This window comes from Equus przewalskii, chromosome 1 (assembly GCF_037783145.1).
Source record: "Equus przewalskii isolate Varuska chromosome 1, EquPr2, whole genome shotgun sequence".
Taxonomy (NCBI): Eukaryota; Metazoa; Chordata; class Mammalia; order Perissodactyla; family Equidae; genus Equus; species Equus przewalskii.
Window position 1 is genome coordinate 58,719,658 of NC_091831.1, and position 27,511 is coordinate 58,747,168.

At 54.4% G+C, this 27,511-nt stretch overlaps 2 protein-coding genes across 15 annotated transcripts in view; one reads left to right on the forward strand and one right to left on the reverse strand.

Annotated features, from left to right (window-relative positions):
* Window positions 1-27,511, forward strand: part of PALD1 (phosphatase domain containing paladin 1) — a 95,904-nt gene that overhangs the window by 39,362 nt on the left and 29,031 nt on the right. For 12 of the 14 annotated variants that reach the window (XR_011537958.1, XR_011537963.1, XR_011537959.1 and 9 more), the window contains exons 2-10: window positions 17,094-17,307; window positions 20,212-20,314; window positions 21,590-21,769; window positions 22,991-23,155; window positions 23,979-24,139; window positions 24,350-24,425; window positions 26,123-26,274; window positions 26,605-26,704; window positions 26,916-27,020. Coding sequence is in view for 8 of the 14 variants with exons in the window: in XM_070612062.1 (XP_070468163.1) it covers window positions 17,123-17,307; window positions 20,212-20,314; window positions 21,590-21,769; window positions 22,991-23,155; window positions 23,979-24,139; window positions 24,350-24,425; window positions 26,123-26,274; window positions 26,605-26,704; window positions 26,916-27,020 (1,227 nt within the window). In the remaining 6 variants the exon portion in view is untranslated. Of the gene's footprint in view, window positions 1-3,679; window positions 3,835-14,307; window positions 14,593-17,093; window positions 17,308-20,211; window positions 20,315-21,589; window positions 21,770-22,990; window positions 23,156-23,978; window positions 24,140-24,349; window positions 24,426-26,122; window positions 26,275-26,604; window positions 26,705-26,915; window positions 27,021-27,511 lie in introns of those variants that run through there. The other 2 variants (XM_070612071.1, XM_070612056.1) reach the window with 2 other exon arrangements.
* LOC139083531 (DNA-directed RNA polymerase subunit beta-like) lies at window positions 15,873-16,879 on the reverse strand. The gene is made up of 2 exons (XM_070620874.1): window positions 16,811-16,879; window positions 15,873-16,553 (listed from the first exon to the last, which is right to left on the reverse strand). The coding sequence occupies exons 1-2, from the start codon at window positions 16,877-16,879 to the stop codon at window positions 15,873-15,875; spliced, it is 750 nt and encodes a 249-aa protein (XP_070476975.1).

Below are 27,511 nucleotides of genomic sequence, written 5' to 3' on the forward strand. Positions count from 1 at the left end.
CTGCTGCCGCGATTGCCTTCTTCCCCAGCATGCCTGAAGGAACACAGTGGGGGAAGTGGGGATGCAAACCATTTGGGGTTAAAAACTCATCCTTTGTGATTTCAAATCCTGTTCAAGGTGCTAACGTGTTTGGTCCTCAGGAGTGAGTGAGGGGCTTAGGGGACTTTATAGGTGCCCCATTTTTCTTGCCCTTTTGGGAGACAGGGAGGGCATGATTCAGTGGGAGAGACCCAGGGGTCTCAGCCAGGCAACCCTCCTGCATGGGTGGGGTCTGCTTCTCAGACAGGGGACCCCTCAGCGTCACCCTCCTCACTTCCTGGCCCGAAGGGGCCCCCACAGCCTCTGGCCTCCATGTCCCTTCCTCATTAACCTTGTCAGCTTCGTGGGACGCAGGGGTCAACGCTCCCCTCCTCATTTTCTATATAGCAATCAAAACAGGGCTGTATTTATGGAATGCCTATTGTATTCTGGGCCCTGGGCTAAAAGTCTGCTCGTATTTTCTCATTTATGCTCATGACATGGACACCCGCAGGGTTGATTTTTTTGTTGTTCTTGAAAAAAATTTTCCCAATTTTGTTCATTCATGTGGCTACTTTGTTCCAAGCACTGGGATGCCGTTGAAGGCCAGCCCCAGCCCCAGCCTGGTGGGCCTCGTGGGGGACGCCTGCGGTGGGATGTGGTCAGTGGGGAGGTTAAGGAAGCCTTCCTGGGGCAGGGAGTGGGCGTGAAGTGGGCAGAGGGAGCGAGCATGCCAGGAAGATGTGGGATGGATGATCTGAGGCTGCTGTGTGGTCCTCAACCTTCAGCTGCTGCCCGGCAGAAGAGACAGTGGCATCTGTTCTGTCGCTGGAGGAAACTGACTAGGTTGGACCAACTGAGCGATGGCCCAGCCTTGTCCTTTGAGCTATTGGAAGGATTTGCAAAGGTGTAATTTCTCCCATCCGTAGACTGCAGAACACTCCACGCCCACCTCCCTGGCCTGCTAAGATGTACCTCTGCTTTATTATTATTTTTGTTATTGTAAATTGTTTGCAAAGGCCCATTACTATTATTTGCAGAGGCCTGTCGAGATGTCTGTTCCAGGGACTGTAAGAAATTCCCTTTGGCTGGAGTGTGGAGCAAAGGTGGGAGCTGGGGAGCGATAGGCTGGAGAGGAAGGCTGAGCCCGCTTGTGGGAAGTTGTGTATTGCCGTGTGGTTCCTCCTGAGTCTAACTGAAGTCTCCTGTGCTGAACTCTGTCTCCTCTGCTTGGTGTGCTTCGTCCTCTGGGTCAGGAGGGCTCTTCCCCGTCAAGGTCTTCCGTGGCCCTGGAAGGACATGCTCAGTGAAGCGGATGAGTAGGGAGGTGCAGGGCAGAGGGGTAGGAGACCCGTGTCCCCAGCCCTGCCGTCCACTGGCTCTGTGACCATGGGCAGGTCTCTGGCCTACTCTGGACCTCAGTTTCCTCTTCTGTAAAGTGAGAGGAATAGGACTAGGGTCTCAAAGGTGCCTCTGAGTCTAACTCTAAGATCCATGTTGGTGCCTGAAGGGGACTGATGCTCTCTACCGTGTCTGTGTGTGTGTGTGTGTGTTGCCCAGGGCCGGTCGGGGGCTGGTCTGAGCCCCTACACTGGGTACGGACCTGTAGGTTTTATCCCCCACCCCCAGCTCTCCCCTGGCCCCGCAGCAGGGACCCTGCACCGTGCTGACTTCCTCCGTGTTTGTTCTGCAGCCGAGGCAGATGTTTCCTGCAGCTGGCTGCTCAGCCTCCTGCCCTATTTTTAGCTCTATTGTTACCCGCCCTGGGCATCTGGCTGCCAGGGGTGTGTGAGAGGCTGTGGCCCTGGAAAGGGTACTCTTCCCTGGGTCCAGCTTCTTCTCTGCCTTCTGGAGGTTGCTGGTTTAAGCTTCCCAGTGTCTGTTGGGACAGTGAGGGTGGCTTCAGGAGACGTGGGATAGTGATGGGTGGATGACGCCGTAGAAAGAGCCCAGGCTGCAGAACCGGAGGCCTGGCTCTGTCGTAGTGTCATGTAGTAAACTCTCTGAGCCTCCGTTTTTCCATCTGCTAAATGGCTCACTAGCCCCTGCTTCTGCCTTTCTCATAGGGTTGTTCTGAAGCTGAAATGAGGTAGTGAATGTGAACTTGATTTAGCAAAATGACATTTGGAACCTACAAATATTGTGGGTTCAACCCTGTGGGGGCCCCAGAGGAGCATGGGATCCAGAGTGGGGAGATGAGGCGTGTACTTACCAGACACCAGGCCAGTGGGCTCAAGGCCAGGGTCATGTGGGGCACAGGCTGCATGCTGGAAGGCTTGGAGGTAGAGGGAACATTTCCACTGGACATTGGTGGATGGGGTAAAGGAGGGAGGGAGGGGATAGGGTTCCTGGTGGTGGGACCAGGGAGGGGGGCGTGGAGGCAGGAAGGGCCAAATGTGTCCTGGGAGGTCCAAGAAGTAAAGGGCCATGAGCGTCTCTGGCTGACAATGATGGAGTGGCTCTTGCCTAGGAGGTGCCCCAGGGTGAGTCTGGGGGCTGGAGGCTCTGCAGCCCCTCCTGAGCCAGCAGCCAGCACAGTAGCTCTGCCTCTGGCTGTTTTACACGTTGGACTTTCATGAAAGATCCATTTTTCACAAAGGGTTCAGCTGCTAAAGTGTTTGAAAGCTGCACGTCTTGTCCAGCCTCCTCACTTTCCAGATGGAAATCAAGTGTGGCTGGAGAGGGCTGTGCTGGACTCAAGCCCCTCAGAAAGCCCGCGCTGGAAGGGAACGTCACCGGGGCTTTTCCTGCCCCGCACTGTTGGGCAGCTGGGACGTGGATTAGCCTGGAATGTTGGGCGTGTGGAGGGTACATAGCGGGTGGTGAGGATTGGAACAGGGGTCTTAAATGCCAGGCAAGGGAGTCTAGACTGGAGGCTGCAGACGTGGGAGGGATGGGGTCCGATCCCAGAACTGGGTCATGATCCTTCCCAGCTCCTCGAAATGATGCTTCAGGTCCCTGTGATGTTGCTGGGGGTCAGAAGCGGGGTTTAAGCATAAGTAGGTTCCTATTGGCCCTCTAGGGTGCAGTCCCTGCAAGCAGCCAGGATGGTGTCAGCAGAGTCAGGGCCCCGGGTGGGGTCTCAGGAGACTGAGTCTAGGTTTCTGCTCACCTTAAAATGCCCAAATGCCCAAGTCCTTGGAGCAACGTCACTGAGCATGTGAGCATGTCCAGGTGCTCTTCACTCTGTTCTCCGCAGGGTCCTCCCCGCAGTGTCCCGCCCTCCCCTCTGCCTAGTCCCCGGCTGCGTGGAACCTGGAGATGGACAGGAGCATCAGGCTCTTTCGGGAATAGAATGAACGCGCTTCCCGGAGTTGACTGGCACCCTCCCCAGGGACTTTTACATTCCCCTCCTGCTCCTCCCTGAGAGAAGCAGCAGGCAGGGTCCCTCCCATCCAGATGACGCTGTCTGTTTTCCAGGGAGTTCCCTTGCTCAGAAAGGCCCTGAGAGGGACCTGGAGAGACTGCAGGTAGGGAGACTCTTGTGGTCTCTCTCTGCCCTTTTGGAGCAAGGGAGGCCGAGCCTCTCCTTGTGGTGTGGAACAGACACTTAGCTGCTGGGAACTTCCTAAATTTCCGTAGCTGACTCTGGGAAAGCTGCTGGGCCACTCTGTCTAGGAGCCGATGGTTTGAGGATTCTCTTGTGTTCATGTCCTCACAGTGGCCAAGGGCGATCTGAACCCCCGTGGCCCCGGCATGGGCTGGGCTCACTGGGTCCTGTCGTGGCTCTGTGCGAATGTGGGACCGCCAGCCCACAGTGCAGCCTGACTTTCACCAGCGGGGAAACTCGACATTCTCCCGCAAGGGGGGAAAGAAGTAAGTTCTGTCCTGTTGGCGGGTGGTGTGGGGTCACTGAGGGTCAAACCTAAAAATAACGAGTGTATTAGTCAGGATTAGATTTGGTTGTGAGTAATAGGAAAAGCCAAATCACAGTGGTTTACACTAAATGGAAGTTTGTTTCTCTGTCCTGTCCAAGTCCAGAGCTTTGCGGTCCAGGCCTGGTGTGGGGGTTCCACTCTGCGGATTTCTTGGGGAACTTGATCTCCACCACTCCTAGGGTGTGGCTTCATGTGCTCATGGTTCAAGATGGCTGCGAAACTTCAGTCATCACATCTGTGTTCCACGGGGCAGGATGGAGGAAGGGAGGAAAGAGGACTTGTAAGGATGGATTCCAGAATTTTCCTTATGATACTGCCCCTTATTTTCCATTATCTGGAATTAGTCACATGGCCCCAGGTAGTTGCACCCGAGATGGGGAGTGTAGTCTTGGCTCTGGGCGGCTGTGTGCTCAGCCAGCTGTCTCTGTCCCTCATCTGGTTTGTTTAATGAGGCAGCAGGGAGGGAGGGGGATGAAGGCCTTGTGGACGTTTTGATCAAATCTGAGGATGTTCTCAGGCCGAGAAGCTGGACCAATGCTTCAGGGATGGCAGAGTCTCACTCAGGGAGATTTCCTGGGGGGAAGGTCAGTCCTGCCTTGGGACTAAAAGGCCACATGCCCCAGGCCAGGAGCGGGGAACAGAAAGGCTTTCGAGAGCTTAGGAGTCAGCTCAGTGGCAGCCATCAGGATAAGGAGGGGGTCACCCTCTACTCAGGCTCAGAGCACGCTGAGGACGTGTGGCCTGTGTCTGGGCTGCTGGGCCTGAGGGAGAGACAGGCTCACTCAAGGAGAGTGGCCAGGAGGCTAGGGACTCAGAGCTTGGGGAAAATGAAGAGGAGCCGTAGGTGCCGTGACACAAGTTGACAGGATGCGCGACTGCAATTCTGCCCAGGACAAGGGTTAGACCAGCAGCGCCCTCCTGCGCCAGGCCTCGAGTCCGCCGCTCGCCTCCCTGCCGTGGCGCCCTGTCGTGGCACGTCTTCAGTTCTTCAAGACAAGACAGAGACCTGGAGTTGTTTGAAATCCCTTGATCTTTAAGTACGGGCAGGCACTGATGGTGGAAAGTAACAGAGCTGCGAGGATCCAGCACCTTGCCCGTGAGCCCTTTGGGCCTGTGGACTACGAGCTTTCTTTCTCCAGATGGCGGGGTGGGGGGGTGGGGGCGGTTCTCTGGGTCTTCGAAGGGGAGCATGAGGGGAGAGCTGTGGAAAACTAGCTTCTCATAGATAGCTGAGCATTTTCTTAAAAATTTTTATTTTAAAAATGTTTGTTTGGTCCGGCCCTGTGGCATAGTGGTTAAGTTTGCACACTCCACGTTGGTGGCCCAGGGTTCACCTGTTTGGATCCCGGGTGTGGACCTATGCACTGCTCTTCAAGCCATGGCTGTGGCGGCATCCCACATACAAAACAGAGGAAGACTAGCTCAGATGTTAGCTCAGCAACAATCTTCCTCAAGCAAAAAGAAGAAGATTGGCAACGGATGTTAGCTTAGGGCCAATCTTCCTCACCACAAAAAACCTTTGTAATTCCAATTTTTTTTTTAAAGATTTTATTTTTTTCCTTTTTCTCCCCAAAGCCCCCTGTACATAGTTGTATATTCTTAGTTGTGGGTTCTTCTAGCTGTGGCCTCAGCGTGGTTCAATGAGCAGTGCCATGTCCGCGCCTAGGATTCGAACAGATGAAACACTGGGCCGCCTGCAGCGGAACGTGCAAACTTAATCACTCGGCCACAGGGCCAGCCCCTGTAATTCCAATTTTTTATTTTGAAAATCTCAGGCCTACAGAAAGCTGGAAGAAGAGTAGAGTGAAGGCATGTCCCTCCTCACCAGGTGCTGACATTTGCTCCATTTCTACTCTCTCTTTCTGTCTCTCTAAACTGTGAGAAAGTCGCAGACATCAAGATGCTTTAGCCTGTGTCTCCTAAGAGCAGGGACATTCTTGTATTCCCAATATCATTGTCACACTGATGGAGGTTAACTTTATTTATCTAACACACAATTCATACTCACATTTTCCTGCTGGTCCTCAAAATGCCCGTTATAGCCTTTTCTCCCCTCCCCAATCCAAGATCCATATGTACAGAGCTTCCTGTCAGGCAGAGCTGGCTGCCCCACTATGGGGAGCTCCCGAAGGGGGGCCCCCTGCCTGGAAGGAGGCAATTAGGGGTGCTGGAAGGGGCCCTCTTCCTTCCTGAGGGTCCCAAATTCCAGGAGCCTCTGGGTTCATGCTGGAGCATCTGGTGACAAGTGCCCAGGTCTTTGCTGGCTACAGAGCAGGTCAGGGCCCCTTCTCTGCCCCCACTGTCGGTGGAGCTGAGAGGAGGCTGTGTGCCCCCGACCAAGGGCAGGGGCCTCTCCTGCTGCAGCTTCCCCCAGCTCAGGGCATCCATCTGCAGTGTGATGCCCCGACTCTGCTGCCCGCCCCCCCCAACCCCGTGCTGGCCCCTGTCTGCCACAGCTCCTCAGCTGGCCGCCTTTGTCTGCTCCCGGCTCCAAGCCCACCTCAAGGTGTCATCTCAGTGGTCACCATGATGACACCTCCCTGCTGGAACTCAGACCTTCAGAGGCTCCATGAGGTCTGCAGGCAGAGGCCTGGAACTCGGGCCACCGCACAGGCAGCCCACCTGCTGAGCACATGGCCGTGTTTCCAGACGCTCCTCCACTGCCTGTTTCTAACTTCTAACTTTCTTTTTCGGTTTAGAAAAAATAAAAACATTTCAGAAACATATAACTTAGCAGATGAAGGCCTTCTGCCGTCCAGACCCCAGACAGCTCTACCTTATTTGTTAAATTGATCTCATCCTAGTTCTAAAGAGAAGGAGGCTCAGGGGTAGAGGTTGTGAAGGGACTGGTCTGAGTGACCCGTAGCGACGTGAGGTGACGGTCACACAGCAGAAACCAGACTCTGCCTCTGCTACGCTGTGTAGCCCGGGGAAATTCACATCGCGGGCCCTGCTCAGCTGGTTCCTCATCTGGAAAGTGGGGGTCGTAAACCCTGTCTCACCTCCCTTGAGAGCTGTTGTCGGTAGTAAAGACGCAAAAACCACAAAGACACACCCCCCCCAGGCTGTATGAAAGGAATGATGACTGGGAACTGGGCCGACAGTGGGTGGAGGGCACAGGCACGGAGCTGGAGGCGCACAGGGGGCTTTGCAGTGGGGTGATGGGGATGCCCTCCGTGAGTAGCTGTGACCTTTGTCCACTTTGAAACTATTTAAAATAACTATACTTTTCTTTTGTTTTTTAACGTTTCTAACATAATCATGTTCATTGTAGGAAGTGTATAAGTGATGGAAAAGCAAAAAAGAAGAAAATAGATCCACGCTCAGGCCCCATCTGAGGAATAAGTACTGTAATGTTCAAGTAAACATCCTTCCCGTCTTTGGTGCCTAATTGTTGTGTGCAGTCCTTAGTCGATCAACAAGGACCCAGGCAGGGTGGGGAGGTAAAGGGATGGTGCCGATTTGTTCCATCAGCATTATCTGTCTAGCTCCTCCTTTGAGCCAGACAGCTGTACAGAGCCAGGAAGGACACAGAAGGGCCCCTGCCGGGAACAGCATGCAGCAGGAGGGAAACAGGCTGTGGGAGTTGAGAGGCGGGGGGTGGGTGTGTAGTCAGGGAGGGCTTCCTGGAAGAGGTGGGCTTTAACCTCCAAGGGTGGGTAGAATGTGAGAGGGTGGGGAGGAGAGTAGTCCAGGTGAGAGGGGAGTGAAGTGGGGAGGCTTCCCCCACTCCCTCCTACAGAGGGCTGAGACCTGCTCCCTGAGGCCGGATATTTGTTCCTCGGTGAGTCCTGACAGCTGCAGATGCCTAGAGGTGGGTCGTCTGTTCATCTCGTAAATATTTCCTGAGCCTTCATCTGCTGGGCCCTGGGTGCAGTTCTGGTGCTGGGCCGCGATGCCGACGAGTCAGGCGCTATCCTGCTCTGAGGGAGTCCAGGAGACTGATGGTATCCGTGATCCTGTTGGTGAGCGATTCAGAAACAAAAGGGGCTCGTAAGACGTATGAGGACTGTCGGGGTGGTGTGGGCAGACAGCATTGCAGGGGCTCCGAGAGGCCTTTCTGGGGAGGGGCGTTTGAGCCAAGACAACAGGAAGGGGCAGCCACGTGACCAAGCCGAAGAGTGTTCCAGGCAGGGGGTGGCGGGCACGAAGCCTTCATGATGAGGGGGCACATGGCAAGTGGCGGGAGCGCCGTGGCGGGGGGCGGGGGTGTGAGTGAGGTCAGAGAGGTGGGGCCTGTGCCCAGGGTGAGGGGTTTGGATGTTATGGTGTGATGGAAGGAAAGGACGTGATCTCCGCCCAGTGTCCCATTGTCATCCATGTTCCTGTGATAACCATCCCATTCCTACAGACTCGGGGGAGGTTGTTTCTCTGCTGCTGACAATAACCCTTAAGGGAGGCAGACAGGGTTTATGACCCTGCTTCACGGAAGAGGCAGCAGCTGAGCAGGGCCAGAGATGTGCCTGAGAGTTTTAGAAGGTCCTTCTGGCTGCTGCGTGGAGGGTGGGTCGTGGGGGACAGTAGGGAAGGAGGGAGGCCACTGGAGGCTGTTGTGGTGGGTGCAGTCAGGCCGGGGGCCGGGGCCGGGAGAGCAGTTGGACCGACTTGGGGCGCACATGCGTCCCTCTGTGGGTAGGGTTTGAGAGCGGGTGGAGGACTTGCCCAAGGCCCCGGGGCAGAGCTGGGCTCCCCTGGTTCCTGATTAAGGCCGGGAGCAGACAGAAACCTCCCTAAGTGGCTAAGTGAACAGAGCAAAACGGGGCGGGCTGTGATTGTGTCACTAGAGCAGGAGAGCTGCTGCGGCCAGCCCCTCTGCCCTTTGGTTTGCCGGGATGAGAGCCAGGGGCCCCTGCGCCCGCTTGTTCCCACCGCTCCTTTTATGGGCGGTGTCTGGGCCAGGCCCCTGTCCTGGCCACGGAGGCTCACATCTGGTAGCGGGTACCAGCCAGCGGGGGCAGGGAGGGCTGTGGAGGAGGGCAGGGAGGCCGGGGTGGGGGTGAAAGGAGGGGCAGCTGAGTTTGCGCCCTTGCTGTGTGTCAGGCCAGGTGGGTGTAACTTTACACACATTTACTTGTTCCCTTGTCACATGATCCGGTTAGGGAGGTGCAGTTACAGTCCCCAGTGTATAGTCGGGGAAACTGAGACTCAGAGAAGTTAAGCCATGCGCCCAAGGCCACACAGCAAATAAGTGGGGGAGATGGGAATCAGCCAGTTTTCAGCCTCGGAGTCCATGCTTCACAGACTCACTGGGTCCCCCAGCTCGGTGTGAGCACGTTGGAGCGTCACTTACGGCTTCTACGAGTCCCTGCTTCTCTATGTGTTCAATGGCAGTGCTCGCTCCGGCTTCCCGGGGTGTCCTGCTGCCTCGGACAGCAGTGATTGAGTTCTCCCCTGGAGCAGGCGTTGGGCTCAGCGCTGAGGACCTCGAGCTGACCCAGGGATGCCCTTGAGGACCACGGAGGGCTTGAGACTCAGCAGCACTGTCCAACAGAAATATAATGTGAGCCACATGTGTCATTTTAAATCGCCACATTAAAAGTAAAAAGAAATAGATGAGAGGCCGGCCTGGTGGCGTAGTGGTTAAATTCGCATGCTCTGCTTCAACAGATCAGGGTTCGTGGGTTCAGATCCTGGATGTGGACGTACATACTGCTCATCAAGCCATGCTGTGGTGACATCTCACATACAAAATGGAGGAAGACTGGCACAGGTTTTAGCTCACGGACAATCTTCCTCAAGCAAAAAGAGGAAGATTGGCAACAGATGTTAGCTCACGGCCGATCGTCCTCACCAAAAAAGAAACAAAGAAAGAAATAGATGAGCTTAATTTTAATAACATATTATTTGATCCAATCTATTAAAATGTTATTTTGACTTATAATTAACATAATACATTGTTAATGAGATATTTTACTTTCTTTTGTACTTAGTCTTCGAAATCCAGTGTATACTTTACACCTGCAGCACATCCTGACGTGGGCCAGCCACGTTTCAAGAGCTCAGTAGCCACGTGCAGTAGGTGGTTACCGGCTTGCACTGTCTAGCTCCGGAGTCTAACTGGTTGGTGACCCCACCCCCCTGCAGTGTGTGTTAACAGCTGGCTTGTGTCACACTCACTGTTCTGAGGACTTTACATACGTTATATTATTTAACCGTCACAACAACCCCACGAGAGATATACTGCTATTGGCCCCATTTCAAGGGCCTGGCAACTCAGGCCCAGAGAGGTAGCTTGGCCAAGGTCGCACAGCAGGCGAGTTGTGGCACTGGGTAGGAGGGTGTCACTAGAGGAGTGAGCACACTGGGACAGAGGACAGGGAGCACCTCTTGTTTTTAACAGGTTTATTGAGGGAAATTTCATATGATAAAATTCACCCATTTTAAGTGTGTGGTTCAGTCAGTGTTGGCGAATGTATGTAGTCGTGTAACCACCACATTCAGTATATGGAGCAGTTCCCTCCCCCAAAAGGTGCCCTGGAGGCCCGGTGTGGTTGGCTCTCCCGCCCCGACAGCCATCCATCTGCTTTCTGCCCCTATAGTTTGCCTTTTCTATGATGTGATATGGAAGGAGCTGTACAGTTTGAAGTCCTTGGGGCCTGGCCTCTTTCTCCTAGTGTGCTGTGTTTGAGGTTCGTCCATGCTGTGTACATCAGTAGCTTGTTCCTTTTATTGTTGAGTAGTATTCCACTGTGTGAGTGTGCACGTTTTATTCCTCTGTCTGCCAGTTGATGGCCATGTGGGTTGACTTCAATTTTGACTGTAATGAACACTACTGTTTGTACAAGCCTTTCTCTGGGTGTGTTTTCATTTCTTGGGTGGTTATGGGAGAGTGGAATTTCTGGGTCCTATTGTAAATGTATGTTTAAGTTTGTAAGAAACTGCAAAGCTGTCTTCCAGAGTGGCTGGTGACCTCACACTTCAGCAGCCAGATCTGAGAGTTCTGGTTCCTCCACATCCTCACTTGATGTTGTCAGTCTTTTAAAATTTGTCATTCTAGTGCGTTTCTCTGTGACAAATGATGCTGAACATCTTTTTATATGCTTATTTGGCATCCATATGTGCCTTCGAAGCTTTTGCCGTTTTTTTCTTTCTTTTTCTTTTCCCTCCCCAAAGCCCCAGTGCATGGTTGTATATCCTAGTTATAGGTCATTCTAATTCTTCTGTGTGAGATGCCACTACAGCATGGCCTGACAAACAGTGTTTAGGTCCGCGCCCAGGATCCGAACTGGAGAACCCTGGGCCTCCAAAGCAGAGTGCGCAAACTTAGCCACTTGGCCACAGGCCAGCCCCTCTTTTGCCATTTTTTTATTGGACTTTTTTTAACATTGTAAGAGTTGACACCTCTGTTTTTGGTTGGGACTAAATGAGAGAATATATGGCAAATGCTTTGCAGTCTAAGTTCAACCATTTGGCCTTCCTGGTGCCCCCATCTCTGCGCTCAGGATCTCTGGCTGTGTCAGGCGGGTATTTGGACCCCACCCCCTGCCCCACCCTGGCAGGCACACCAATCACACAGTCTTGGCCGGCAGACCCTCATCTGGCTAGTATAATTACATGCTGGTGCAGCTTCAGCTCGACATTCCCCTGTGCTTCCCCTTTGCCTCAGGCCAGAGTCATTGTGGCCCTGGGTTCCAATCTGTCCTTGTGGCCACTTCCCTTATGACCTGGGGTGCATCATTTTCCCTCTCTGGGCCTCAGTTCCTTCATGTGTTGAAAGAGAGGGTTGGACTGGCTGATCTCCAGGGCTGTAGCCAGCTCTGAATCTCCGCTTTTGGGGGCCTGTGGTGACAGCCATTTGTGGAGGTTCCTGTGGTCACATTTTTCCCTGAGGTGAGGCTTGGGATTTTGCAAGAGGGTCTGGAATCCTGGTGGCAGCGAGGGCAGGAGAAAGGACGAGGCGGGTGGTGGCTGGGGTTGGTAGCAGACGTCCAGCTTTCCGCTTCCTCCCAAGAGCCAGACTCTGCTTTGGAAAAGCTCACAGGGTTTGACGAGCCTGGAGCTCGTGGCTGCTGCCCCACAGCAAGGACAGAGAAGGGGGACTTGAGCACTTTGGATTAGAGATGGGGAAACTGGGACCAGAATGGTGACGAGTCACTTCTACCAAGAACCGTATGAGAAGAAAGGGACTTTGACTCTGAGATGTTCAAAGCTGGGGCCTTAGGAATCAGCTCTTGGACCTCTTGCCTGTCCTCCACTACTCCAGGACCCAGAATGGTCATCTGCAGCCTCCGCTTGGCTTGAATACTGCCACTGACGAGAAGCTCACCACTCTGGCAGGCTGGGCGTTTCTGCTGTAGCATCAGGAGGTTCGTTGAGTTGGAGCTAATACTCCAGCTCCTGAAGTCTGATTCTTCTCTGGGAAACAAGGTCACCTCTCTGCCGAGGACGCCACAGGGCAGTTCCTTTTCTCTGAGGACTGACTGCCGTGAGTTTCCCCAGAGGCAGGAGAATGGCCTGTCTGTGTGTGGAACTTTCTCAAATGCCGTTATAGCTGCAGCCCGCATGATTCCATGGCTTCTTGGGTGGTCACTGAGAGCTTCTGTGAAGCGGGGCCTGGAGTCCTCGATCCCTCCAGGGGAAATGTGCGTCTCTGGCACTCCAGGAGGCTGTGTCTGGGGTGTTCTGGCAGAGAGGACAGTGAATGGGGGTCCCTGGACCCTGAGTGGGGGCCGTCCAGATCCCAGAGGGAGGGGAGAGTGTGTGGGGTGCTCTGCTGTCAGGGTCAGCTATGGAGAGGCTGGAAGGCAGCCTGAGGAGGAGCAGCTCCCACTGCTACCGTGTGCCAAAGGCAGCTGTCCCCACCCCAAAATGGACACGTGGGGCTTGGACCTCACAGGGAGGCTGGGTGCTGGCACTCAGTGGGTGCCCTGACGTGTTAGAAGCAAAGCAAAGGAGAAGGTGGGAGAGGGCCTGTGTCCTGGGGAATGCTCTTCCCTTAAAGCAGGGGTTCCTCTCTTTTTATTGGCCACGAGCCCTCTAGCAATCTGGGAGGAGCTCCTGGACCTCTTCTCAGAATGTTTTTAAATATACAAAATATATGGGATTTCAGAGGAAGAAAATTTTATTGAGAAAGCTATCAAAATACCAAAAAACAAATTGGTGACGTAGTAATACATCTCCTTAGTTATTATTGCATTAGCAAGATCGTCCATTAGGTAAATTAAGGTTCAATTTTACTTTTTAAGGACACTTCAGTGACACGGCTGTTGTTCAGCTTTGGTGTGGACATTAAGCTGGGGCGTGCCTGGCATGACAGACTCCCAGGCGACTGTGATTGTTTGGATGGTCCCGGGTGTTGAGAGCCCCACTTTGCAGATGGAATGCAGTTTCCTTATAGCTGGCTCCATGCGGTGAGGATGGGCTGCTCCCTGGGATCATCAGACTTCTCCATGCTCATCGAGTTAAGCTCTGTTGTGAGAACCTGGGATCCTACCGTAGGGGCCCAACACCACCAGGCACAGAGTTGCTTGAAGTGGGCCAGTCGTGTCACTCCCGGTCTGTGGGCAGGGGACCGGGTCTGATAATTGCTGTGCTTTGAAAGGAGGGGTGATAGGAAGCCACGTTTCCAGATACCTGCACAGCTGCCCTGACATGTGAAACAGCGGGGAGCGCTATGGCGACCACGTCCCGGGTCTGCGACTCAGCAGGGCAGCCTTTGCTCGTGATTGAAGGGAATGCGAACTTTCGGTTAGAAGTTAGGACACTACGGGTATACCTATTTACAAACCCTCCAGGCTCGTGGACACCCCATCTTCCGGTCTAGTCTGATCCCAATCCACCCTCCCCACTCTCCCCCAGCAGGGGCTTGAGCACTAGGGACCCCACCACCACCCCCGCCCTTGCTGACCACCATCCCTGGTGGTGGATAGCAGTGATGTGACGACTAGGTTGCTAATCTTAGGAGCCAGATCCATTTGAAGCTGGAAGGGGCTTTCAGATCCAGAGAGGGGAAGGAAGTTGCCCCAGGCCCCACAGCATGTGGCCAGCAGGATGAAGGTCCCTGTGCTGGCGAGGCTCCCCCTGGGCGGAGTTGAGAGAAGTTTCAGGGGAGCTGCCGAGTGAGAAGCCTGGGGACGCTGGGGTCTTGCCCTCCTCTAGACATTTTGGAGGCAGGTCAACCTTCAAAGGGTTCTGTCCTCCCCTGCTGCAGCCTGCAGCTGTGCACATCTGTCCTGTCTCCCTGCTGCCCTCAGGGACCGGCTGGGGCCTGTCCTCGCCTGTGGAGCCCGTGAGAGATGAGGGTGGTGGAGCTGGAGCTGTGGGGGAAGTGAGGGGGAGGAGAGTGGAGGTGTCAGGCCCAGCCCAGCCCAGTGGGAGCAGGGCTGGCCTTAGCCTGGCGGCTGGAGCCAGCTGTCGCCTCCTCAGGCCTTCCCATGTCTTGTTTGTCAGGCCTCCTTCGTGACACCCGAGCCCTGTTCTTGAGGAGGCTGTTCCACCCAGGCCTCCTGGGCCCAGACTGCTGCGAGAGGTCTGGGAACTTTGATGAGCTGGGTTGGGGGCCTGCCACAGCAGGTGAAGTGGAGAGAAGGTTCTGGCTCTGCTGTCGGAGCTCCACTGTGGAGCCCTCACCTTCTCTGAGCAGCCCGTTTCTGTTTAGGAACAGAGACCCATTCCTTCCGCCTTTGACCAAAAGAACAAGAGAGAGAGAAATTGGACTGGGTGTGGAAAGTTACGATGGGGCTATTATAAACACAAGGTATGCATGTTAACAAAGCTGTCACATGGCTACTGGGAGTTTTCAAGGGTGACAAGGCTGGACGGGAGGGAGTGAGGGAGCCCTTTCCAGACTGGAGAGGGAGAGGGATGGGTGGTGGTTTGGGAAGGTTCTGGGAGGTGTGGATGGGTCTAGTCATTCTGTCTAGGTGGCTCTGGGGAGGGGGAGCCTGAGGACACAACTGTCGGGGAGGCCTGGGGAGCCGCCTTGGGACCGGGAACTGACTCAGGGTCTGGGGGAGAGAGGATGCAGTGAGCTCAGCCTTCAGACTGACCTCTCACCCTGGCTTCGTGCTGAGCCCTGGCTCCACCGTCCCCTTCCTGAGCTGCTGCTGCTGGTTGTGAGAGAGCCGGGGCGTGGTGGGGGAGTGTGGATGTTTGGAGCAGAGTCCCCACTGACGTGGAGTAGCTCGTGCCCGGCTGGAGGCAGCTAGGGGAGTTGTCATGTTCTAAGGACTGCTTATGTCCCTGTGCTTCTGCAGAGCGCACCCATCTCAGGGTATGGGCAGAGTTGGGGCAGGCAGGGCAGGCTGCTCCCTCCCCGTCTTGATCCTGGACTGTCAGTGCCATATGGGGCCAGCAGTTACTGAGCTCTCAGAAGGTTCTGTGAGCCTCTGTCTTCCATGCCTTTCGCCCTTCTCTTGGGTCTGTGTGGAATTCCAGCCCCTTCCCTTCCCAGCAGCCCTGACTCTCGGACTCTTGAGCCAATCCTCCCCACACTCTCCAGCAGCTCTTAAAGGTCTCCTGCTTGCTTCCCAGCCATTTTCTTATTTGTTTTAAATAGGCCTTAACTGTATTACCCAGTGTTCAGAGGAGGAAAATAAGAAAATACCGATAAGCAAGTAGGAGAAAATAAAAATTATCTATAATCTCATCACTTGGTGGTAACTCACATTAGCATCTTGTTGCAGATGCTCTCGTACTTTTCTTCTGGTACACTGTCATGAATTAATGTGGGATTATAGCCTGCACTTGTCTTGAAACCTGCTCCTTCCATTCCTATTTCCTAGATGTCTTTCCAATTCAGTCAATATGATATTTTTAATGGCTGTTTAATATTTCACCTTAGAGACATCCCATAATTTATTCAACAGATCCCCTGTTGTTAGCTGGAGGTTGTTTCCAGTGTTTTGTTATTATAAACAACACTTCGATCAACAAAATACCCTTGTAGTCTACTTTTTTGCATACATTCTTAAGTATTTCCTGAGGAGAGAGCCCTACAAGAGGAATTGCTGAGTCTACGAGGATGTCTAGCATGCCTCAAGAGGGGCAGAAGCTTTGGCTGTTGATGCTGTTGATGTTGGTGATGATGATGCTGATGTTGATGATGTTGATGGTGATGATGCTGATGAGGTTGATGTTGATGAAGTTGGTGATGATGATGATGAGGTTGATGAGGTTGATGTTGATGAGGTTGGTGATGATGATGATGAGGTTGATGTTGATGAGGTTGATGTTGATGATGAGGTTGATGAGGTTGATGTTGATGGAGTTGATGAGGTTGATGTTGATGAAGTTGATGAGGTTGATGTTGACGATGTTGATGAGGTTGGTGATGATGATGATGAAGTTGATGTTAGTGAGGTTGATGTTGATGAGGATGATGATGAAGTTGATGTTGATGAGGCTGAGGTTGATGAGGTTGATGTTGATGAGGTTGGTGATGATGATGAGGTTGATGTTGATGAGGTTGAGGTTGATGATGTTAATGTTGATGATGTTGATGGTGATGATGTTGATGATGTTGATGAGGTTGATGATGATGATGATGAGATTGATGAGGTTGATGTTGATGAGGTTGAGGTTGATGATGTTAATGTTGATGATGTTGATGTTGATGATGTTGATGAGGTTGATGATGATGATGATGAGATTGATGAGGTTGATGTCGATAATGTTGATATCCAGTTTAGGGGCCGGTGCTTTCTTTGAAACCTTGATCTGCTGAGAGCTCACCCAATCTGGACTTCCCTGGCCTCATTTTGTGACATTCATGGCTAGAATGTCCTCCTGCATCCTATGCCCTTCCAGAGCCTTCAAATCCAAACCTGACTTCCCTCTGCATCTGCCCCTGGTTCCCACTCAGGTGACAGTCTCCCACTTCTCCAAGTCTGGAAGGCCTGGCCTCCATGTGGCTTGACCCAGTCGCTTAGAGCCCTAGGACTCAACCTGGTTTGGAGGGGTAACTCTTTCCTAACTGTCTTATTTTCGCCAGATGAGTATAAACTATAGGGGGTCAGGGGCTGTGTCTTCATGTCTGTGTCCATAACTCCCCCAAAGCATCAGTAGAGGGCCCGTGGTAGGCACACAGCAAACATGTGGTAGGTGGCAGACTTGCCCACTCTCTCCAGCTACAGGGCAGCTGGGCCTCTCTGGGCCTCAGACTTTGCATCTGTACAGTGGGGGTGAGGGGTGGGCTGGGTCCCTTCCTGCCATGGCTTTTCCCACCCCCTCCTTCACTGCATGCCTCTCACTCCACAGGTTGTGGGTCCTGAGGCTGCCGGCAGAATATGGGTACAACGGCCAGCACGGCCCAGCAGACGGTCTCAGCGGGTGCCCCCTTCGAGGGCCTCCAGGGTGGCAGCACGATGGATGGGCGGCACTCTCTCAGTGTCCACTCCTTCCAGACCACGGGCTTGCACAACAGTAAGGCCAAGTCCATCATCCCCAACAAGGTGGCCCCCGTCGTGATCACGTGAGTGGCAGGGGGTACGTGACCATGTCCTTGAAAGATAGGACTAGGGGAGCTGCCTGGAGGGTGGTGGCATCAGTACTTAATGTCTACAAACTGTTTTCATAGATGAAGACATTGAGGCCCAGAGAGGTTAAGCAGTTTGTCTGCAGTCACACAGACAAACTAAATGGGAATCTTAGCCAGTGTTACTTACCATGTCCACAGTGCTAAGGAGTGTGAAGATTGGGGGAGTGGCTGGGGGGACACCCTTTTGAAATAATTTTTGGCTGAACATTTTCAAAGGAAGTCTATATACTTAGAGGCATAAAATTTAGATTTTGTTTTTCACAACCAGTAATTATGGTTTGAAACAGAGGTTAACACCAGGCCGTTAAAGAGCCTTGGGCTGAAAAAGCTGGAAGCTGTTGGTGGACTATCCTGATTAGGTCCTTCAGGGACATCCCGAAGGAGGCCGTGGATTTATTCTGGCATCGTATTTTGAGAGACCTTGACACACTGTGTGCCCAGAGGAAGAGGGTCAGGAAGGGCCCTCAAAACCCTGTCTGCCCTGTGGGGCCAGTGAAGGAGCGGCTGCTGGGGAGCCTGAGGCCTGAAAGATGGAAGGCATGTGGGGTCCATCTCCTGGCAAGTCGGGAAGCCTCGTCTTTCATCTAATCGGCCCGCCACGCTCCCCTGCCTCTGGGCCCCTCCAGGGCGCAGGAAGTAGGACACGATGAGCCAAGAATTAAATATGTTCCACACATAGAAGTTTGGCAGAGACGTAGCAGATGGGACCTCTGTGTCAGGAGACCTGAGGGGTGGGAGTGATCAATCCGGCCTGCTGGCTTCGGGGCCTGGCGGGAAAACTGTAATCATGATACATCACTGTGCTCGTGATAAGTGGAGGCGAAGAGATCTTACATAAAAGGAACTTGATATGTAGACTGTCCACTAGCGATGACAGAACTAGGTTTGGACCTCGAGGGCAGCAGTGGAGACGCATGTCCCGGACCTGGCTCGGCCTCTCCCTTGCTCTGTGACCTTGGGCAAATCCTTTTCCCTCTCTGGGCCTCAGTCTCCTTATCTGGATATGTGGGGATGACATTCAAAATATCTAACTGTGGTGTGGCTCAGAACAGTCAGCAGCCTGCTGTGAAAATCTGCTGCGATGGTACTGTGCGTGCCTCCCGGGGCCAGCTGTGGGCGCAGTGCCCCTGTGCTGTAGTGTGCTTGGGGTGGAAGGGACCTTAGGGATCACCCAGCACAGAGACTGGCAAACTCTATCCTGCAGGCCAAATCCAGCCTGTCACGTTTTTGTAAGTAAAGTTTTATTGGAACACTGTCACTACCATTCATTTACATGTTGTCTGTGGACGCTTAACACTTCCAACTACAGAGTTGACTCATTGCGACAGAGACCGTATGGCCAACAAAAGCTTAAAATATTTACTATCTGGTCCTTTATATAGAGGTTTGCTGGGGCCACCCATGCAAAGTGGCATAGTGGTTAAGTTCACTGCAGTCTGCTTTGGCGGCCCGGTTTCACGGGTTTGGATCCTGAGCGTGGACATACACCACTCATCCAGCTATGCTGTGTGGGCGACCCACATATAAAACAGAGGAAGATCGGCACAGATGTTAGCTCAGAGCCAATCTTCCCCCCCTCCCCCCAAAAAAAAGAAAGAAAGAAAAGAAAACAAAAGAAAGAAAAGGTTTGCAGATTTCTGATCTAATACCTTGTAGATCAGATGTGAAAACTGATTTAGCTAAGTAAACTGAGTTTCACGGAGGTAGAAGGATTTGACGATCACAGTCCTGTGGTGAGAAGGAGGCAGAGCTGGCCGTGGGAACGCAGGCCTCTTGACTCCTTGTCTAGTGCTCTGCCCCACCATTTCACCACCCTGTCTTTCTTTTGTTAAGAGGATCAAGCATGAGATCAGGAGCTCTGGGAGCCTGTGTCTTATTTGCTGTTATAATCAACACAGTAGCTTTTTGTGTCAGGAGTGCACGGACCTCCCCCTGGTTTAGCATCTACAGAAGTCTGGAATTTTACCTGTGGGTTTTGTTTGAAATGGCCCCGTGTGAAGGTAGAACTCTGCTAGTCATAATAATTGCGTTAATAGATGCCCACCGTGCCCTGGGCCAAGGCACTGGGCTGTGCATGGATGTTCCTTAGCCCACTGAGTTCTCATGACAGCTCTAGGAGGGGAGACTCACTGGTAACGGAGCCACGGAGAAAGCGAGTGACTCCGAAGCCATGGCCGCCATGTGGTGGGGCTGGGCCTCATTCCTAGGCCATGCAGCCCTGTAGCCTGTTCTGATCACCTCCCTGTGCTGTGGGACTGTCATGTGGGGTTGTTCTCAGGGACAATCTGATGGAGGGATCATCCAGGACCAAAGTAACCCCTAAACAGGATGCCCTACACAAGACAGAAGCTTCTCTCCACATGAAAGTCCAGGAGGTGCCACGGGCTCAGCCCCCCATGATCAGCCCCGTGATCAGCCAGGCTCCTCCCCTCATGTTGCCCTGCCACCCACCAACATCTACTTCCTGCCATCACTTCTGGATGGTAGCCAGGGAGAAGAAGAAAAAATAACGACACACACCTTCCCTTAAGGGGAATGGCCCAGAAGTTGCACACATCACTTCTCCTCATGTCCCATTGGCCGGAACTTAATCACATGACCATGCTAACTACAAGGGAGGCTGGGAAATGTAGTCTTCAGCTGGATGGCTCATCAACATTCGGGGTTTTATTGCTGAGGAAGGAGTGGAGAGTGGATCCTGGGGGACAGTAAGCAGTCTCTGCCACAAATGGGTGGCTGCAAGGGCAGGGGTGGGGTGTCCCTGCTGTGGGTGTGGTGAGGTGGAGAGGACCGTGGCCGTGGAGGTTGCCTGACTGGGTCTCCATTCTGCCCCCGCAGCTACAACTGCAAGGAGGAGTTTCAGATCCACGATGAGCCGCTCAAGGCGCATTACACCCTGGGCCGGCTCTCGGACACCACGCCCGAGCACTACCTGGTGCAGGTGAGCTCAGGCCCAGCCTCTCCCCGGCCTCTCCTGCCCTCCTGCACTCCTGCACTCCTTCCTCACAGGGCCCCTCCCTTACCTCCTGCTCGCCCTGTCTGCTCCCTGGGCTCTCTCCTTTACAGCCTCACCCGATCCTCTGGGGTCCTGGCCCTGCTTCCTGTTGCCCCTGGTTCCCGGGGCCTCCTGTGGCGCGCCCTGCTCTTCTCTCCTCATGCAGCCCTGCCTGGCCCAGCCTCCCACACCTCCTCCGTCAGAGCAGCAAGCAGAGCAGAGACGGGGGCCTGAGGTCCCCAGGCCCCAAACTGCTACCTCCAGGCTGGGAATCTCCATCTCATTCTTTTTTGAAGTTTCAGAACGTCTCTGGCTTAGCTAGTATTGGTATTTTTTTTTTTTTTTTTTGCCTTAAATATCCCCAAGGCAGTAAAGTCCACGAGGACAGATGACTTGGGTCCATTTTGCTCACTGCTGGGGTCCCAGGCCCTAGAGCATCACTTTGGCGCCATGTAGGTGCTCAGTAGGTGTTCACTGAATGGATAATCGTGAGGATTGAACTGTCCTTGTTGAAAGAGTGGCTGGGAATTTCTGGTGTCAGAAGAACTGGTCCCATTTGTCATCTGCCTGGCAGTGTAGGTGGCGGTGCTACTGGAGGCGTGGGGGCGGACAAGATGACTTTAGGGTTCCCCTTTGCCCAGAATGAACTCTTCTGGTTCCTCCTGCTCTCCCCTGATCCCTGAGTAGTGTTTTCCTCTTTTCTCGGTAGTTGTTGCATCTGCTCACCCCAGCTGGGAGGGCGGGACCTGCCCTTCCTCAGAACTGTGGCCCTAGGAAGTAGCTAGCACAGTTTTCCTCTGGTTCATTCCTGGTGCCCCAGCAGTGACTCCCTATTCCATGTGCTTCCTCTGGGGGCGAGAGACATTTGCTTCCTCCTGGGGGGGCTGTGGGCCCACCCTAGAGCCAGCTTCAGTTTCCTGCCCCTGGAGTGCTCCCTGCTCTCTTTCTTCAAGACCTGTCTCAGGTACCACCTCCTACGTGAAGCCTTCTCTGTTTCTCCGTTGGTAGGATTGTCTTTCCTTTTCCTGAACTCTGTGACATCCTTCCCAGGATCACAGATGGTCACATACTTTGTTTGTTTTTTTCCTTGAGCCTATGGACAACTTGGGGACCATGTCCCTGACCCACTCTCCCTGCTCCCTGGGACCTGGGATAGAGCCCTGCCGGTAGAAGGTGTCCCTGAGTCATCTAACTGAACCTCTGTGGCTCTTCCCCCACTAGGGACGCTATTTCCTGGTGCGGGATGTTGCTGAAAAGATGGACGTGCTGGGCACTTTGTGGAGCTGTGGGGCCCCCAACTTCCGGCAGGTGCAGGGTGGGCTAGCCGTGTTCGGCATGGGACAGCCCAGCCTCTCAGGGTTCAGGCGGGTCCTCCAGAAACTCCAGAAGGATGGACACAGGGTAAGCAGGCCACTTCCCAGCCCCCCAAATTTGGGAAAAGGGGCTCCTGGGAGGGACAACTTCAGAGGCTCTGCAGGGGCCTGGCCACATGCTGGGGAGGGCAGCTGGTGGCCTGGACCAGGCCTGCCAGGCCTTGAATGTGTGACGGTCATTGTGGTTGGCATGGCTGGGAAGTTCTGGGCAAACGTTTATTGCATAGTCCTGTGGGGACGTGGAAGCTCTGAGGTCAGAAGCCCCTTTTACATTGCACTCTGAGAATCTGGGAGGAAGTGAGGAGAGTGACAGGGTGACAAGAGGGGCCAGATCATAATGAGAGAGCCACAGGGTGATGATCACAGCCAACACTTATATCCTCACGTCAACCCTATAAGAGCGTGGCAATTATTCTCCCATTTTACAGAAGAAGAAACTGAGGCCCAGAGAGAATAAGTGACTTGCCAAAGGTCACACAGCTCATTTGTGGTGTCCCGAGACCTAAACCCAGGCAGCTGGACTTCAAGTGCCTGCTTCTAACCACTCCTCTTTCCTGCCCGTCGAGGATGTTGAGGCAGGATTTTGAGTGTTTGGGTGTCTCCAGGACAGAGGCTGAAGGCCCACTGTGATTGCAGGCTCATTGAGGGCAGCCTGCATCTGAGCTGGCCTGGGATTAAGGTGGCGAGGCCTTGAGTGAACCAGAGTCGGGTGGGGGTGTTAGCTGTGTGCAGGTCCCATCTTCCCAGCTCGACTGTGAGTCCCTCAAAGGTGGGATCTGCACACGTGTCTCCCTCTGTCTGTCTGGTGCTCAGTGAACAAATGATTGCATAGTGGTGGTGGGCATTCATTTCTTCAGATGATTTTTATCCAGCACCTAATTTATCCAGGGCTCCCTGCGAGGAATTGTGGGGACGTGAAAATGACCAGGAAATGATTCTGCCTGCCAGGACGCTGTAGTCCATGAGGGCAGAAAAGGTGTATTCATTGATAATGTTAATACAAAGCAGGAATTAACACTATGAGCTTCAGAGGAAGGACTGTTGGCCCTGAGAGGAGGGAGGGCCGGGAGCAGGTGGCATTTGGACTGAGCTCTCCTTCTTGGGTAGGATTCACATTGCAGGGACCGGGTCGGGTGGGGACGGCCTTGAGGAGGGGGAAACGGCCTGGGCAAAGGCCTGGAGGCGCAGTGGAGCGAGTGTCCATGCTGGAGAGTGGTGATGGCTTCCTTCCTCCTGGGGCTCCGGGCAGGAGTGTGTCATCTTCTGTGTGCGGGAGGAGCCCGTGCTGTTTCTGCGTGCTGGTGAGGACTTCGTGCCCTACACGCCTCGGGACAAGCAGAACCTTCGCGAGAACCTCCAGGGCCTCGGACCCAGGGTCCGGGCAGAGAGCTTGGAGCTGGCCATCCGGAAAGAGGTGAGGGCTCCTGCTGTGGGTGGAGGCCCCTCCCTGGTAGGCCTCTCCCAGCCGACAGCCCATCTGGCTCTCACCAGCCCACGCTCTCCCATCTTCTGCACTGCTTGGGCGAGTGGCCAGCTGTGAGGCCAGCTCACAGAGGCCGGAGGAAGGACCTCCCAATCCCGGCCCTGTTTGCCTCTGCCCCTTTCCCACCCTGCTTTTCTCCTCCACCTTCAGCATCCTTGCTTAGAAAGGAGTCTGGTGGAGGGAAGAGAGCTAGACTAGGCGTCCCAGGACTGGAGTGCAGTCCTCCGGGAGCTGTGAGGCCTGGGGTGAATCTGTTTCTGAGGTTCTGTCCTCCTCCTCCACAACATGGGGGCTTCTCAAGGTCTCTGAGGCTGTTGACAAGAGATAGAGGTGTGTAAGTGGAGTGTAGGGGTCATGGTGCCCCCAGAGACTCCCTGGGGCAGGACCTGAGGCTGTGTTGCTCACTGGTTGTCTCCCCATCTTCCTCCCAGGCCTCCTCTCTTCTAGCTCCTAGCTCCCCGAGCCTCACCCTGTCCTTCAGTCTGGCAGCTTAGCTAATTCCTGCTGCCCGCTGGGCAGAGCCCTTCCCACCTGGGCCCAGTGGAGACCATATCAGCCTGTGCATAGGTAGCTGCCCTGGGGCCAGTGGCCACCCCAATCCTGTCAGGGCATAGAGAGTGCCTCTGGCCACATGGTACTCCCTGGAGAACAAGCAGCCTACTCCGTGTAGCCTAGTCACTCCAGAGCTCAGCCAGGAAGGTCAGGAGGGACCTGAGGTCAGTCATGGCCCTTTGGCCCCCACACCTCCATCTAGATCCATGACTTTGCCCAGCTGAGTGAGAACACATACCATGTGTACCACAACACCGAGGACCTGCAGGGGGAGCCCCACACTGTGGCCGTCCGGGGTGAGGATGACGTGCATGTGACTGAGGAGGTGTACAAGCGGCCCCTCTTCCTGCAGCCCACCTACAGGTACTGAGGGTCAGTCCTGCTTGGGATTGCCGAATGGCCTGGGGCCGTGTGGGACCCCATGTGCTGGGCCTGCTCTTTAGCTGCAGCCTCAGTTTCACCAGCTGCAGGTTGGGCTGAGTTCCCCACAACCATCTCTCTCATGGGAATGCCAGGGTCGGGGGATGCCCAGGTGTGTGGACTGCGTGATGGACTGTTCCCCTCACCTGGCAGGTACCACCGCCTGCCCCTGCCGGAGCAAGGGGCCCCCCTGGAAGCCCAGTTCGATGCCTTTGTCAGTGTCCTCCGGGTAAGTGGGGGCGGGAGGAGGTGGTGGGAGCTCGGGGTGGGGGCAGGTACCTGGAGAGTGGGTCTGTGTCTAGGCCCTGTCTCCGTGGAGATGCTCGGGGTGGGTGTAGCCTCTGGCTTTCCTCAGGGGAAGGCCTGGTTCTGTGTTGTGTATGGGCTTGAGTGTGTCAGGGGCTGTCTGTGTGGGGTGTGCATACATCTGCCTGTGTATGTGTAGGTTGTGTGTCTGTGTGAGGGTGTGTGCACACATCTGGCTGTGTATGTGTGGGTTGTGTCTGTGTGGGGGTGTGTGCACACATCTGGCTGTGTATTGTGGGTTGTGTGTGTGGGGGTGTGTGCACTCATCTGGCTGTGTATGTGTGGGTTGTGTGTCTGTGTGGGGGTGTGTGCAGACATCTGGCTGTGTTTTGTGGGTTGTGTATCTGTGTGGGTGTGTGTGTGTATGTCTGGCTGTGTTTGTGGTGGTTGTGTCTGTGTGGGGGTGTGTGCACACATCTGGCTGTGTATGTGTGGGTTGTGTGTCTGCATGGGGATGTGTGCACATCTGTCTGTGTATGTGTGGGTTGTGTGTGTCTGTGTGTGTGGGGTGTGCATGTCTGTGTATGTGTGGGTTGTGTTTGGGGGTGTGTGCACACATCTGGCTATGTATGTGTGAGTTGTGTGTCTGTGAGGAGGTGTGTGCACACATCTGGTTGTGTATGTGTGGGTTGTGTGTCTGTGTGGGTGTGTGCACACATCTGGTTGTGTATGTGTGGGTTGTGTGTCTGTGTTGGGGTATGTGAGCACACATCTGGCTGTGTTTGTTTGGGTTGTGTGTCTGTGGGGGGTATGTGAGCACACATCTGGCTGTGTATGTGTGGGTTGTGTCTCTGTGGGGGTGTGTACACACATCTGGCTATGTATGTGTGGGTTGTGTGTGTGCGTATATGTCTGTCTGTGTATGTGTGGGTTGTGTGTGTCTGTGTGAGGGTGTATTTGTACATGTCTGTGTATGTGTGGGTGTGTGTGTGTATGTCTGTGTGTATGTGTGGGTTGTGTGTGTGTGGGGGTGTGTGTACACATCTGTCTGTGTATGTGTGGGTTGTGTGTGTGTGTGTGTCTATGTCTGTGTATGTGTGTGTCTCTGTGCGGGTGTATTTGTGCATGTCTGTCTGTGTATGTGTGGGTTGTGTGTGTCTGTGTGGGGTGTGTTGGTACATTCTCCAAGGAGGGAGCCCAGCACTGACCGTCTGGAGGAGGACCCTGGCCGTGGCTCGGCTGCTAACTTGCTGTGTGATCTTGGACAAATCTCCTATCCTCTGTAGACCTCAAGTTCTCCTTTCTTTGCTGGAGCTAAACATTCTCACCCTCTGACTCTTCAGTGCTATTTCCTGAGACTGATGGTGTTTCCGTCCACGTCCACCCGCTTGGGAGGTCACTTGTTTAATTTGCATCTCACAGGGGGTGTTACAGAGGCCTGTACTCCCTACAGAGGGAGTAGTTCTCCCTTCCAGGGCTTCCCTGAGCTCGCCAGGGCCTGGGAAGGTGGAGCGGATCAGCTGTGGGGTTTGGTGAAAGAGTCTGAGTGGCCCGTCTGGCCCCCCTTGCCTCAGACTGCAGGGCGGGTGTGGCCAATGTCATGACCCCCTCCCCCGACTCAGCCCTCAGCCCAGGGGTTTTGGCTCACACTGTTGCCTGATGTTCACGGTCCTTCCCCAGGAGACCCCCAGCCTGCTGCTGCTCCGTGGTGTCCATGGGCCTCCCCCTGCTCTCCTCTTCAGCTGCCAGACGGGTGTGGGCAGGACCAACCTGGGCATGGTCCTGGCTACCCTCATCCTGTTCCACCACGGCGGGACTGCCTCCAGGCCAGAGTGAGTAGCCTGGGACCCAGTGTCCCAAGGGGCTGTGGGGTTGAGGAGAGGAGGGGTGGGACTGCCCCAGGATGCTGGGGACATGTCAGGAGTCCAGAGCTGGAAATTGGGCACCTGTGGTTCATTTCCTGGTTTGTCACAGACTTGCTGGGTGACCTGGAGAAAGTGTCTTCCTGGGCCTGTTTCCCCCTTGCCTCCCCCAGCGTGATTTGGAAGGGAGACTTGGAGCCTGTAGTCTGGTTCTTCCCAGCAGCCGGATGAGTGGGAGAGAGTTGACAATGGGGCTGTTGTAGAGGCCTCTGGGAGCACTGATTACTGCCCCCTTGTCAGGCCCGTCCCCTCGCAGACCAAGCCACTGCCCATGGAGCAACTCCAGGTGATCCAGAGCTTTCTCCACATGGTGCCCCAGGGAAGGAAGATGGTGGAGGAGGTGAGCAAGGGCTCTGGGCATGGAGCTGGGGCTGGGGGCAGTGGAGGGGCCACTCACTGCTCCCTGGTGGGGTCTCTCCCTCCCAGAACATCCCCATTCTCAGCCAGTCATTTCTCTTTCTCTCGCTCTCTTGCATCTCCCACCGTCTTTCCTGGGCCCTGCTCCCTCCCCACTGCTGTCCCTTCCTCCCTGCCCTGGTCCCTGGCACCAGGTGGACAGAGCCATCGCCGCCTGTGCAGAGTTGCATGACCTGAAGGAAGTAGTCTTGGAAAACCAGAGGAAGCTGGAAGGCGTCCGGCAGGAGACCCCCGCAGAGGTGAGGCCGAGAGCTGCTGCTTTTGCCCGAGCCCTGCAGCTGCACTCGTCAGGCCCCTCACCTGCCTTCGTTCAGACTGACTTTTCCTGGCTGCTGCTTCTCCCATGAGAGAGCGGATTCCAGAGGAAGGGGCGATAGGGGAGCTGGGCCTGCAGGAAGGACGGGGCAGGAAGAGGGAAGTTTACTTTCTGACAGGTCCCCTCATGCAGAATAAACAGGATGGAGGAAGGGGCTGCTGGCGGGGCTGGGAGCGCCTGGATCCAGACACTTCCCAGACTGCTCATGACTCCCTGTGCAAATAAAACCCATGGTGTTTCTTTGGGAAGGCCGGGTTTCATCCAGCCGGCTGCTTCGGGAAGGTGATGGGCTCTGCGCCCTCTCCGCAGGCCTGTCCCCACGTTCCGGGGAGAGGAGCTCAGCTTGACAATGTTTGCACACAGAAAGTGCACGGAAAGAATCTGAAGGCTGCTGTGGCTTTTTCTTCTTTAACA